Raw genomic sequence first — 14,727 nt, 5'->3', positions numbered from 1 at the left:
TGTACTGATCTGGGAGATGTGATTTGGGTATATGAGCTTGCCATTCAATATGCAGATAAAAAAATAAAAAATAGAATCTAATTCCCTGTAATGCATTCAATTGCTCTGTGACAGGGTCTGGGTATCATGTAAGGGCTGTACAATCTGGAACATAATCATCAGCTATTAATTTTGTGTTAAAAATGTACACGTCCATATGTGGAGACAAGATCACAGACAAATGCAAGCAGGATGTGCATTGGTCTGAATTTCTGTATAATCATGTGAGCAATGTAAATGGCAGGGATTATATAAAGGGGAAGAGATCTCTACAGCCAGGAAGGGAAACTATTTTCTGCAAACTGTATAGGAACTAGTTTACCAGTCAACTAGTAGACTGGTTTCAAATAGCATGTCCTTGTGTATCGTACCGACTGTAATTCCATGCTATAGTTGACACAACAGACACCTATAAGTAGTTTGTTTGGGTCATAGTTGTCTACCAACAAACAATAAAACTGCACCTGCAGCTGTTTTTCCCTGAACTATCAGTACCTATCAGTTCCCATTAGGTATAGATGAGCTGGATGGTCTGGGCGAGGTGTAGCTGGAGGGCGTTTCCACTGACGCTCAGCTGTACTTTAACTACACCTGAGACAGTACAGTTTCGTATCTCATACCCAATGGGGCCAAACTGTGCAGTACGGAAGTACGTCATTGAAAGGCATGTGCTAAAGAGACAAACTATATTGCAGAATGGCGGTTGTTTCCCACCACTTTTCTCTTATTGCATGACTAAACCTCATTAATAAGACTGCTGACAGCTGTGTAAAGACCGAGAATAAAAACAGCCACAAATGTTTGTTCAACTTCGTCTATCTTTGATTGTTTGCATATATTCAATCAATCCCACAATCCAAAGTGACCTTTTACTGCCCCACTATGACCTTTACTGCCGCACTTCTTCCTCAGTCAGAAAAGGCAAATGAGGCAGAACATTTGAAATGATGAGTATAGCCCAGTCCTGGAAAACCAGTCCTAGATTTCCTGGTGAAATGCCTCTCCTGTCATAAGGAGACCCAGGTGATTGGCATGTTGAGAGGTGATATGAGTTTTTGTCAAGTGCCGACATTTGCAACTTACAGACTTTGTTGCTTCCAGTTCTAAGCCCATGTTCATCAAACTAGCTTCAAAATATTGTCTTCGTCTCTGTTTAGAGAGAAATAAAAAACATGACGGTTAGACAGCTGTGACAGTACACAAAGAAATAAAACACTAAAACATGTGTCAGATATATACTTGCTAGTCTCTTGATACACAAAACATTGACACCCCATTGGCAGTAGAGGTTGGGTGGGCACAGACTACACTGCTCCCTCACCAGATGCATCCATGATTAATTTAGTTATATTTACCACTCTATAGTACCACAGAAAAAAATATATCTTAAAGAGTAGCTTAAAATGTGGCGAGGGTGAAGTACTTCGCTGAAATCATAACTATGGGACACGGTAAACCCAATGTTCTCTTAAGACCATTGACCAAATCCTACATCCAGCCACCGACAGATCCATCTCCCGTTCATTCTCCTCTCTTACCTGTCATGATTTCTCCTCTTTCGGAACAAAATCGACAACATCTATTCTACGCTCGCCTACCAAAAACCCAGTTTACTACTTGACCATCTTGACTCTCCTCCAGTTGCCCCTCTTGCCTTCTCCTCTCTCCATTGCTGATGTTTCCGGCTTACTGTTGAAATCACCTACTGCCACATGCCACCTGGACCCCTGGCTGACTAACGTTGTCCGTCTCTGTGCTTCTCATCTTGCTCCCTCCATTATGCACACTCTCAACCTGTCCATCACACAGGTCCCGAGTACCTCCTTAACCTGCTGATCCGCTATGTCCCTGCCCGCAAGCCGAGGTCCTCCGACTCTGGTCTGCTTGTTATCCTCAAGCAAAAGTGCACCACACTTGGAGAACGCTCGTTTAGCTTCATGGCTCCATCTCTCTGGAACTCTCTCCTAGGTTTGGTGCGTGATGCTCCCACCGTCGCTCGCTTTAAATCAACTCTCAAGAGCCACCTGTTCTCTCTTGCTTTCCATGTTATTTAAGCCTGATATCTGCTATTAGTTGCAGCTACAACTAATTGCATATGCATTTTTTTTTTACCGTTTATCATGTATTATGTATTTCTCTGTATTTAAAGTATTATGGATTTTATTGTTACTGCATCTTGTAAAGCGCTTTGTGATGGTGGTCCACTATGAAAGGTGCTATATAAAATAAAGATTAATTGATTGATTGATTGAATAAAGTTTGTTTAGGTGAGAAATAAATTTATTTCACAGTCCCTTTGCACCTTGGACTTAATTTTTTTAGATCCCCCCATCAAACTTTATATATACATTTATATAAACGTATATCTAAAGGAACACAGAAGTTAGCATCCTAATTTCAACCTGAATCAGAAATGTAAAAGTTACTTTAGAAGCTGAGAAAGGTGGCATATCCTAACATGACACCCCTTCTTCTGTCAATTTTGGTATGCAAATGAATGCTTTAAATAAAAACAGGAATAGAAAATGATGTAAAGATCTAATTTGCAGATAAGCAAACGCAGAACATCTTCCAATTTGCCATACACTGTACTTTAATATTATTACACAGACTCTCTTACCTTTCGTCTCTGAAACTGGTGCCTTTTCTCAAAGTCTTTTGTGTCCTCATCTTCATAGACCAAAACAAAATCGATCCGTCGTTCACCATCGTTAAAAAATAAGGAACCAGGATCATTGTTAAACTCCACCTGTTCATAAAACAGATTTTTTTCAGGGTCAGGGTCTTTTTCATACTCTTCTTCCATAATATTGTACATGGCTGGGGATCAAGGAGTTGCTTTGGAAAGCTGGAGGTAATTCACATAACAGGTAAAACCCGAACAATGTACCCAGTGTCAGAGCAGGATCTGATACTTCTGGAAAATGAAATAACCTTTATCCACACAACAATCACCTCTGATGACAAATAGGAACTATCCAAGCAATACGCCCAGTTATTACTAAACATTGGTGAAGAACAATAGACAAAAACTTTAAAGTACAGTGACATTTACTGAAAAATACTACAATAATCCATTGTATACAACATTACAAAATGAAACTGAGATACTATCCTAGCATAATGTTTACATGGAAAGACATATACTAATGTTTTAAAAGTAGAGGATAATTAAATCCTAATAACCTTCAATAATACAACTTTTATTTACTTATTATGTTGATTTCGTATCTGGTTCAGAGCCACACAAACTGTAGTTGTTATTCCAAATGAGAGGTGTGGTTATTTTAGTGAGCTTGAACATGCAAGGGGAGGTACCTGTGAAAACCCAAGACCCTGTAAATGGCTGTTTGCCAAGGTGACCTGTATTTGACCGTATCATTCTGCAAGCAGAATTACAAAAGAGTGGGGAGGTTTTTGGTGGCTGTGTATCAGTTGGATCACAATTTTTCATTATAATCCTTATAAAACTGGTTATGACTTTACAGTGAGAATCCACACTATCACGAACAACATATTTCATATGTAAGGTCTGATTATAAAGGGGTTATATCTGTAAAAACTATCCATTTAATGTGAAATATGTAAAAACAAACACAAACGCATGAGCAAAGATGGTTGAGGTTGATAAAAAAAAAAAAAAAAAACAATAACGGTACAAGAGACAAAAAACGACTGAGATAATCAGGTTGTATAATTTAGTAAAAACCAAACATTACCAGAACTCCAAACTGTAATTGGACATGAAGTGAACATTTGTCACTTACACCCAACTTTGCAAGCCATGCTGTTCTTAGGATATTACTCATCAATTATAGAAAAGTCTTTCTTTCTAATCTCTCTAAATGTACAATTCCACCCACTTAAAATACATTCTCTTCAAGATAAACTATGAATAATGACCACTTTAATTGACAAAAAATACACAACCTCTACCAAACACATGAAGATTTGGTTAGATGCAATGGTCCAGCCTGTGCATGGTTCAGATTTTAACTGCATACCACTCTGAGGTCTTTAAGATGAAGCTTGTCTACTCATGGTCTATTCAGATTTCAATATGTACTACAGTTGTACTAAAATTATGTTTTTCTGGAGATCAATATATCATCTTGTTTAAAAAAAATAAAAAGAAACATATTCACAACATATTTGAAAAAGAGTGATTACTCACCATGCTGTAGTCATTAACACAGTCTTCTAATTCATCTTTTTTCACAGAACTCATGGGCAACATTGTTCTGTGCTTTTAGTGCTTGTAAATTGTTTTTGTAACACCCTAAATTGGGCCCAAAGACCTGATCAAATAAGTTGTTTAATTTATCAAACGTATGCTCTATGTGTGAGGCAGACAGTGAGCAACCAAAAGAGCTTATCAAGAAGAAACGATGACTCAGTGTGAGTTAGCATTCCTTCCTTTTTTCCCAGTAGGTCCCAAAACTGATACAACAGATACTGTGGATGTCTGTCTTAGCCTATGGGTGGGGCAGTCAGCTCAAAACTAAACAGAGGAGGAGGCTGCTAGGTACATTTTACAGTGCTTCTTTGTTGTTGTTGTTTTTTTTTTTTTTTTAAAGAATGAGTTTCAATTTTGTTGCAACCCTCTAGCATAACAACATCTAAGGCATTATTTAGCAATTGGCGCACAAAGGCACATTTTCAGAAACGAAAAGAAAGCACAGAACGTTTGCCTTTGCAATAATATTGAAATATTTATATTGAAATAAGTTGTTTTTTTTACTGTAATGCTCTCACACTTATCTAACCAGTAACATGTTTTATTCTCTGCTTACTTAACAGTTAACTGAGGTTAACAACCGGAAACTCTGTTGATTGCAAGTCAGATGTGTGTTAAAGTGAGTTGTCTGATTTATTGTGAGGTATTTCAAGTGTCTAAATTTGGAAAAGTATGGTCAAATTCAACCCAGCAAATTCTGTTGCTATTTTGGAACCACACTAAAGCTAACATATAGCAAACCTTACCTTTCATTTCAGATTTGACCACAAACATACCAATAGTGTAAAAATACTGTAATCACTATACATATGATGTATGGTCCTAGCCAGCAAAAGCACCTTAAACTTCAGGGCTGCAGTGATAAATGTGCATACCATTCAAATGATGGTTTCTGATTGACAAGATTTATGTCAATAATGATGTCTACAAACTTTTCAAAATGATGTACAGTACAGTGAAAGAAACTGACATTTTAAAAGTTAATACTGACAAACAAAAATCAAAACTGAAATCAAAAGTCTAATCTGAAGGAGTTAGTACTATATTTCACTAACAAATGAGAAGTTCTGCATTAATATATACAAATAAAAACCAGTTCATTTTTTTAACAACACTATTTATTAACCTGCTTAACCTGCCTAACCAAAAGTATTGAACAACAGGGTTAGTCTGTGTTTTTTGATATGACAGAAAAGACATACCAGCAACAGACTCCCTGTCAAGGACATACACTGCATGGCTGAATTTCTTGTCCACATGTTTATATGCAAATAAAGGTTAGAAATAGGCTTGGCTGAAACCACCATGGGCCCAATCTCTAAATACGGAAAGTGCAGACTGGATTTGTGCAAACAACCTAAATACCGGTAACCATATTTCTACCATATTTGTGTGACACCTAGAATGATCTCACCACACTGGAATAATAATCATTTTTGTGAAAAATAGAATTTAGAAAACTACTAATGTGCTGGGTCTGCATTGTACCTGTCTTTAAGCTCCATATAGAAAGCATACAGTATGAAAGGAAATGTAGCTGCCCAAAGCTAGGCTGGCAGCTGTGTTGCATGAGGAATGACATCACACAAATATTTTCAAAAGATTTTAACCTACCCAGAGAAATATTCATTTTTAACAGTGATAGATATTTTATATTCAATAGATTACATAGTCAACTGGACAAAGGGCCCATTGGTCCTTAAATTGTTGCTGACCAGGCTTTGGGGTTTACAGCACAACACATAACTTTCCCTAGCTTCCTGCTCTGTTGTACCTATTCCTGCAATATATTTATCAAAATAATTGTGATTGTTTTGATATTTTTATTAACATATTTGACCAGTTATTTTCGTTTTACATCGCTTATGCATCAAGATGTCTTCTGAATTCACAACATCCGAAACATTTGATTGGTTCATCTGTCCATCACCTCTACCAGGATCCTACCTGCTTGCCCTGGCACAGGTTTAGTGGGGTGGGAACAGGTTCATGAATATCCATGACAAGCCTGTCTAATCAGCTTTACAGACGCCCACTCGGTTAGAGCAAAGATGCAAATTGTACAGGGTGCGTACCTTCAACTATATAAATATTTATGCTTGTACTCAAAATGTGCATAAGACATGGTCACACAGAACACTTTATAACCTAGGCAGTGAAACCTGCTGACCCTCTAAACGCTGTCGTGTTGCTTAGCGTGTACAGTTATCGCTTAAGATTTTATTACTGGTTCTTATTCCGCATTAAGCCACCAAAATAATACATTTATTTATTTATTGCCATTATATGGGCCTTGTCAGGCACATTCATAAGCCTGTTACCGTCCCTCAACCTGTGCTGGAGCAAGCAGGTAGGATCCTGGCAGAGACAATGGACAAATTAACCAATCAAAATGCTGAAGTTTGTAAGAGGAATCGGGAACCAATGAAAAGTTTCTGATTGAACAGGTTGGATTCAACCAGCTGATGTTGTTAATTCAGAAGGTATTTTAACAGGAAGATCTGATGCATAACCGATGTAAAACTAAAATAACTACTCACAATGACCAGGGATATGTTTATAAAAATATCAAAACAATCATGATTATGTTGAAAAAGATATTGCAGGAATACACACAGCAAAGCATAAAGTTAAGGAAAGCAATGGTTTTGTTTTAGACCCTGCAGACTGTTCAATAACACTAACAATATGCATAGAGGATTCTATTTCATTGCGAAATGGGCCTGCTTTTCTATGGTTTTGTGGAGCTTACCAAGTCTGGTATAGGCATGTCCTTTCCCTCAATAGAGGCATCACAGCTTTCGATAAATGTCTGGTCGGTTTCACCACAGGCTGGAAAGAAAACCAAAAAAAAAAAAAATGAGTCAGATTTGTCAATCAATATTAGTCAAGATAACCATTCTGTTAAACAAATAAACAGCATCTCACTCTCAAACAAGTTTGTTTTGCTTATGTCACTCCTCGAGTTGCTGAATTTACATCAGCCGGAGTCAGCTGTTTAATTGTAAAATGTTGAGAGGCTGTTATAAAACTATGGGGTAGATGTATTAAGATGGGCCAGTCTCAGTGCAAACATACCGCAATTTGCATTTTCGTTACGACAATTCGCAAAGTACACATTTTGTACCAAGAAAAAATATGTTAATGAAGAGAGCTGCAATATACTAATTTAAATATTATTTGTGTCATCTTAGCGAGATCTCTAGCGAGAGTTGTGCAACATTTTTTCAAATAAAATAGCGGCAGTTGAGTTGTGCTTTGCTGCAGCAGAGAGTGCCCGATAGATAACGTCTATACATGCAAGGGTGCAAGAATCAAAATAACATTGGCCTACTGGTAACACAAACTAAATCATGCTGCTGCATTGTACACATTGGTGTACAATGCGAATAAAAGATTATTTTAAATTGAAACAAAATTATTTTAGGATTGTTTATTTTATTTTAAGTACTATTATTTTTAACTTGGTCTAGTAGCCTAGGCAATTAAGACACAATAGATCAAGGTCCTATACAGATGCTCAGAATGAGCTGGAGGGGTTAGTGGCACATGTGTGCAGTCTATTGCTCCCAACACGCTGAGAAAACCAGAAATGTCATAGAAATTTGTTTTCAAGGCTTTTAAGTACACCCTGACTTCATTGAAAATTTGATACTTGGGTGTTCGTCTCAAAAACACATTGAGCACAAAAAAAAGCGGACCGGGGAATGCCAGCAACAATTGCGACTGTTTAAAACATGCTTTCAGAAGTTCTTAACAAATTGATGCAATTGTCCGCAGCTTTAGTACATCTCATTACAATATTTTTGATCCCTCATTTGCACTCTCATCTCCACCCTGTTTTTGCGATTTCTGCAAGAACGCCCAGAATTACATATTCATTTAAGGCTAAAGCGCAAATAAGAACTGCGGCTGCAAAGCTTTCATTAAAATGATGCTGACAGCGTTGCGTTTGTTTAGTACATCTCACGCTACACTGCCGACTGGTTTGCAACGTTTGCGACAGACGCAACACTTTAGTACATCTACCCCTAAGTGTTCTAACGCTGTAATGTTCTGTTGGTTCTGTATGGGGAGAAGTGCCCTATTCACACATGTCTATTCAGGTCACGCGTTGGAAATCCAAACTGCAGCACTGAAGTTGGTGAATTTAATTATTCGCTATATTATATTATACATTTTAGGTTTTTTATTTTACATTAATTGAGATTAAACACTGACAATGTGACTTGCAACAGTTACTCTTGGGAATAAATAAACCAGTAAAGCAACACAGATGTAAAGGATTTGAAAAGAAAAAGCTAGTTAGTAAAATTTTGGAGCATTCATCTGTAAAACAATGACAGTAATTGAAAGGAGCCTACAGTATGATTGTACTCTCTGACTAAATACAGCCTGGGTTAAAACAAAACTGAACCAGAATTGACAACAACAATCCAGTCACTGCAGCTCACACAGACCATTAACAAGACTAATGAATGCCTGCAAGCTCCCCTGGTCAGTTATTAACGTTCTGGTACAGGTGAATGCTTTTGAACAGAAATACCGTCCTACTAAGGGTCACCCAGCTGTGTTAGCAGCAGTCCTACTCAGTGGTGTAGTGGTAAATAAAAAAAGTCGGTTAACGGCACTCCTCTGTTTGGTGGAGTTGAACAGACAGATTGAGCAGATAAACATGAACAAGTATGTTGCTATTGGCCCTCAGCCAACAAGAATAATGAGAAAGCGTCTTTGAATTGAATTAGATAACTTCTCTGAGCAGTTTATGTAGGCTTTTTTCTTTGCTGATCGTAGCTGGGAATTTTTTGCAGGCATCATTTACATGGGGGATGTGGTTGACATGTCCCCCTCTCTTTTTCAGTGATAGGGAAATGTCCCCCTGACATTGCAGTAGCAAAACTTTTATTTCACAATAATTTATTGGTGTAATCACTAGTCAGTATAGAAGTTAATGGGAAGAAAAAATATATTGGATCTGGGATCACTGGAGCCTGACCTTAAGATGGTGTTTTACTACAAGGATCTGGATAGGGCTCCACTGATCCGTAATGTTGATCCAATCTTGGAGCTGCACACTCCTTAATTAGGGAAACTGACCAATGAGAAGTGAACATACGTGAAGCGTAGTTTAAAGACCCCGGCTGACAAATTTGTATACAGCCCGAGATCACAGTAATGTTGGGAAAATGGCAAACGGATGGACAAAGAAAGAGGAGGATGCACTACGTTGCTGTATCCAAAACACAGGAAATGGTTTAAGTTTGTAATTCACCACAGCTTGTGTTATTTACTAATGTTATCACACTGAGTTTTCTGTCAACTTGTCATTTTAAATTGAAAGAGTAAACTTAAAACAGCACAATTACCTTTGTGCTTTTTGCAAACAAATACAGACATCAATAAAAACGAAATACATTACCAAGAACTTTTTACACAATTATTATACCAAATTAATCACGATATATTACTGACTCTAAATTAGTAACTCTCGCATCTCTACTTATCAATGTTTCAAAAACTCACTCTTGGTCACATTTTAAAACTAATAAATAAACAATTACCATAACAAACATTATCATATTCATCATAGTAAAGCTGAGTTCTTACCTGTAAACAGGAACACATTAAAAGTTTGAAACTTGTTGTCTGGAGCTTGGTATTATTTACATTATTGTTGATACACCGTGGTTTGAGGTTCAAGCGACATCTGCATATTTTAAGTCGATGAAAGCTGAGAAAACACCCTTTTCTTATACCAATATAGTACTAGCATAATTGTAATAGCAGAACTGTATTTAAATTGTGGGGAAAACTCAACATTTCTTTAAATAGGGCAATTCTAATCCCTCTCATTAAATCTGAATGATGCCACACTCGCTCCAGCATTCAAGACTGCCGCAAGGGCAGGTTGTAAAGGGATCTAATCTACATGCATGCCCCAGCTACAGAAACTGTCCCCCCCAACTTTTGAAACCAAAGTTCCGCCACTGGATTAAATAGTATTCCTTTCTAAATGGCTAGTTTATTTATTTATTATAATATATATTTTTTAATGCAAGCGTGCCTATTAAAAGTGGGTAAACGTTGTTTACCTGCGTATACCCTCGATAAACCACTGGTCCTACTAAAGTAATATTATTCCAAGCAAACCAGAACTGACCAACAAATACCATTCTGTGAATTATGAAATCATTGTTCTTATATCAAGCTAAACTCAAATTCTAAATTGTATGTACTATGCCTAAAATAATTTCGCTCAGTACATGATAGGTTAAAAAAACAAACCAGACAAAAAAAAAAAACACACATTCATAATACTTTGGTATATGGCCCAAGTTATTAACTTCATAGGAGTTAGGAACTTGTTCCACACCCACCCCTGTTTTAAACAGGTTTGTTTAAAAATGGTGTGTCCTATTTACAAAGTGTTTAGTTATTTAAAGAATATCTTTGAAGTGGTTCTAGTCTATTCTCAAAAACAAAAATGTCAAACGTTTTTTCAAATTATTATTATACAGTATGGAATTTACCTTAGACTTTACAAATAAATGTATCAACTATTAATCATGTAAAAACAAATAGCTTGGAGAAATACAGTACACTGCATTTCCAGGTTTTTGAGGCAGGCCAATAAAGGGCGGTACTGTGTTTGCCTGTTATATTATCTGGTATATAAGTCCCCAGTTCTCTCAAGAACAACATGTATTTATGAGGAAATCTGTTTAGGAAACTTAATTAAAGTCATATGGATGGAAATGTTTTCAAAACAACGTTTCTAAGTGACCAACTGCCAAGATTCACTCATGAGCTGCATCTTAATCAAGAGCAGATGTTCTCCTCCTCAATCAGCCTCTCAGTTAAAGGGGCAGCAGATTTTATTTGAGAGTACTCAAGCACTACAAATTTAGAAAACTGAAGCACTACACTGAAACTGTTGAGTACTCAAGTGCTTTACAAAATATTTAAATCAAATGCTGTCATTTATTTACTTCGAGTTACAGAAAAAAGATTCAAGAAAGTTGTTCTATTTGTTTTTCAGTGCAAGCCTCCTTATAGAAAACATAATTTGCAATGTATAACAGATAAAATGTAAGATCTAAACTTCTTCAAAAGCTATTTTTTTCTCTGATAAACCAGATAGATGGCAATTCCTCATTGACGACACATGTATTAAAGCAGATATTCTCAATTATTAACCACACACTTTTGTTTGTAGTGAAAAACGTTGTTCCAGGATTACATTCCTGAGATCAATATTGCAATCGCATTTCCTAATAGGATGCCTGACTACATTTTTACTACATCTTTGCAGCCTGTAACCTTTTTGAATGAAAATGAGCATACATTCCACAAACATACCCTTCAGAATGTAGGATTATAGCAAACCAAGGCACATGCAGAACGTCCTCATAATCTTGGACTACATTAATTATAGGTTAAAATGTATAGAAACAGTTTATTGGATTTCTGTATTCAAGGCATGTAGGAGGTTAGCAGTTTATGATAAAGGTTTGGTGAAGATTTGTGAAAATGTTAAGACAGATGACATGTTCAACATGTAAATAGAGCAGAGGTGGCCACACCGCGCATGCGTATTTCAATCACAGAGTAAAAGCCGGATGTGTGTAGTTGAAAGTAAATTTCATAATTTTTAATTCAGTGCTTGTTCGTTTCGTGGACACAATTGACCTTCCATGAGTAATAAATGAAAGTATAAGGCTTTAAAACCAGACTGAGAGAAAGAGTTTGCTTTCACTGAAAACAGTGGTAAACCTGTGTCTCACCTGCAACAAATCGCTTAAACACTGTAGTCTGTACAAGGCGAGCAGGCACAAATGTCATTATGAAACAAATCACAACAAATTGTCATCTCAATATCCTCCTGGATCAGACAAGGCAGATGCTCCTTTCGGCGTTCAGTAAAGAAACCGACTTAACGACTCACGCAAGTTTTGTATGGCAAGCATAGGCTATCGCTCGTGCCAAACGTCCTTATGAATGAATCTTATAAAATTGAAGTGTTGGCACTAGATTAGACTTAAATGCATGTGTAAATGTTATATTGCAGGTCTAAAATTAATATTATATTTACACATCTTATGTCTCGTCATGAGCAGGTACTGTAATCCCTTTCAAAATAAATACAGTGCATTTGTTATCCACAAAGCTGTCAAAAGTATTATACTTAACACATGCAACAGTCATACAACTTTTTATGACCACCATTCAGATCTTCAAGAGAAGAGCTTGTCTCATGTGGTGTTTTTGGTGAAATCAGGTCAGTTATCATATTTTGCTTCACAATAACTCAATATATTTTAATTGTGTAATACATACAGTATAAACAGAAATAATGGAAAAACACCAGTGTGTTACATTTACAGTTGAATAAACTGTGCACAGCTCTGCAATATTCTATCCCTTGTTCTTCTGTATTTTGCTACCATCAAGAAGAGATAACAAGTAGTGCAATTATCCGTTATTTTTGGAGAGAATTAAAAAATAAAATCTTTAAAACAAAAAGGTAGTATTCAAAATGTCTTGCTCGCAAACATTTCATGTTTTACAGTACGTGTCTTATGGCTCTCGGCCATGTGGTCATTTTGGCATGCGGCTCGTAGGGTCAGGAAGTTTGGCCGCCCCTGAGGCAAAAAAACAGGTGGACACAATCACCTGGACATTGAAATTGTCTCGGCCACTTAAACACCTCCTTCCCTGTTAACCCACCAGCTGTTTACCCTATTGATTGACAAACTTTACAGCCAATAACATGATTTGTCCCCAAAGACATTGACACAGGAAGTGAAACAGTAACAGATTTCCTGAAAATAACAGCTGCATTTGAGGTAAGCATCTTAGACTTCCTCCAAAAAAAGAATTAATTAAAATTTTTATGGATGTACAATACCGACACAAATTATGGAAACAAAAAATGATTTACAGAAGAACTGGGGGTGAGGATTTTACTTTTCATTTCTCCTCACTCACAGCTCTTACTTACTAACTATCTTAGTATCCCTGACTGCTAATTGGGTAATTGCATGTAAAAATAATGTGATATCTGTATAATGTGAAATAATGTATAATGTGATATCTTGTAACAATTGTAAGTCGCCCTGGATAAGGGCGTCTGCTAAGAAATAAATAATAATAATAATAATAATAATAATAATTGTCTCCTATTGTTACCATTCAGAATATGCTAAATATGTTTACCACCATGGAAACGGCTGTATTTATTTTGAACACAGGAGTGTGTTAAATCTCAGCCTGTTGTAACAGTATCTGTGAGAGGAAACTTCAAAGCAAACTTCCTATTTTTGTGGTGTATTTATCTAGGAAACAAACAAACAAAAGAGCACCAGTTTTAAAAGTACTACGCTTAACAATAGCTGAATAGCTCTTCTAATGGATTTTCTAGTTATCTTGAAACTTAAATATAAATTTAATAATATATGAATAACAGCTATTCCATTAGCATTCATATGGTTAGTGGCCATTATTTGAATGTGCTATCACATTCCATTCCCTAAAAATTGACATTTTTCAGTTACAAATACTTCCTGGTTAAAATACTGTTATTCTAGGTGTCGGGTTTAAAATCTGAGAATGATTCAGAGTGAAACTACCTGCACAGGTTGCTTACTGTTATTAAAAAAATATATATATATATATATATTGTGATAAGACTCCAACTCACTCGGGTTCGTCGCCCCTTTAAAACACTGACCCAGACACAGAAATAGAGGTTTTGAAAGCGCTGACATGCTATTTTTTTAATAAACAAAATAAACAAAAACAAACACCTAGCTTTATTCGAGCAATAACTGAAACACCTAAACTATAAACAGGACGGCTAAGCCGTTTACCTGTAACAAAACAAAACACACAGTTTTTCCACAAACAAACCTTCACTCACTTGGTACGCCTGCACACACTCGCAAGCGGGCTATACACACAGCAGCCCAGATGCAGGGGATAATCACCAATGACAAATTAAACAATTAACAGAAATTATTAAACAATAAAACAAAACAATTAAATTAAACCAATGTGCATTTGCACATGTTTTTCATGCAGGGAGGATTAACCCCCTCCCTGCTGTGTTATAATATATATTATATAACTCAACCTCTCCAAATCTGATCTCCTTTTCTTCCCCCTCTTCCTCCTCCACTGCTGATCTTTCTAACTCTATTCCGCTTGAATCCACCGTCCTCTCTCCCTCCTCATCCACCAAGAACCTTGGTGTCACCCTTGATCCCTCCCTCTCCTACTCTCAGCACATCTGTACTCTGGCACACTCCTTTCGCTTCTTCCTCAGCAACATATGCAGAATTCACCTCTTCCTCACCGACTACTCCACACAGCTCCTAGTTCAGGCCCTGGTACTGTCCTGGAATGACCTACCCATGGATATCAGAACTGCTCAGTCCCTGACCACCTTCGGG

General features: G+C 36.8%; 1 protein-coding gene across 2 annotated transcripts in view; it reads right to left on the bottom strand.

The window, feature by feature from the left end:
• Window positions 1–14,727, bottom strand: part of LOC117415412 (anoctamin-6-like) — a 33,846-nt gene that overhangs the window by 14,677 nt on the left and 4,442 nt on the right. The window contains exons 2-4 of one of the 2 annotated variants that reach the window (XM_034025720.3): window positions 7,029–7,108; window positions 2,660–2,788; window positions 1,123–1,188 (exon numbers count right to left, since the gene is read on the bottom strand). In XM_034025720.3, the coding sequence (XP_033881611.3) occupies window positions 1,123–1,188; window positions 2,660–2,788; window positions 7,029–7,108 (275 nt within the window). Of the gene's footprint in view, window positions 1–1,122; window positions 1,189–2,659; window positions 2,789–4,213; window positions 4,446–7,028; window positions 7,109–14,727 lie in introns of those variants that run through there. The other variant, XM_059027511.1, reaches the window with a different exon arrangement.

Source organism: Acipenser ruthenus, chromosome 7 (assembly GCF_902713425.1).
Source record: "Acipenser ruthenus chromosome 7, fAciRut3.2 maternal haplotype, whole genome shotgun sequence".
Lineage (NCBI taxonomy): Eukaryota > Metazoa > Chordata > Actinopteri > Acipenseriformes > Acipenseridae > Acipenser > Acipenser ruthenus.
The sequence above is the reverse complement of the archived record's forward strand: the minus strand, read 5'-3'. Positions and strand labels throughout refer to the sequence as shown.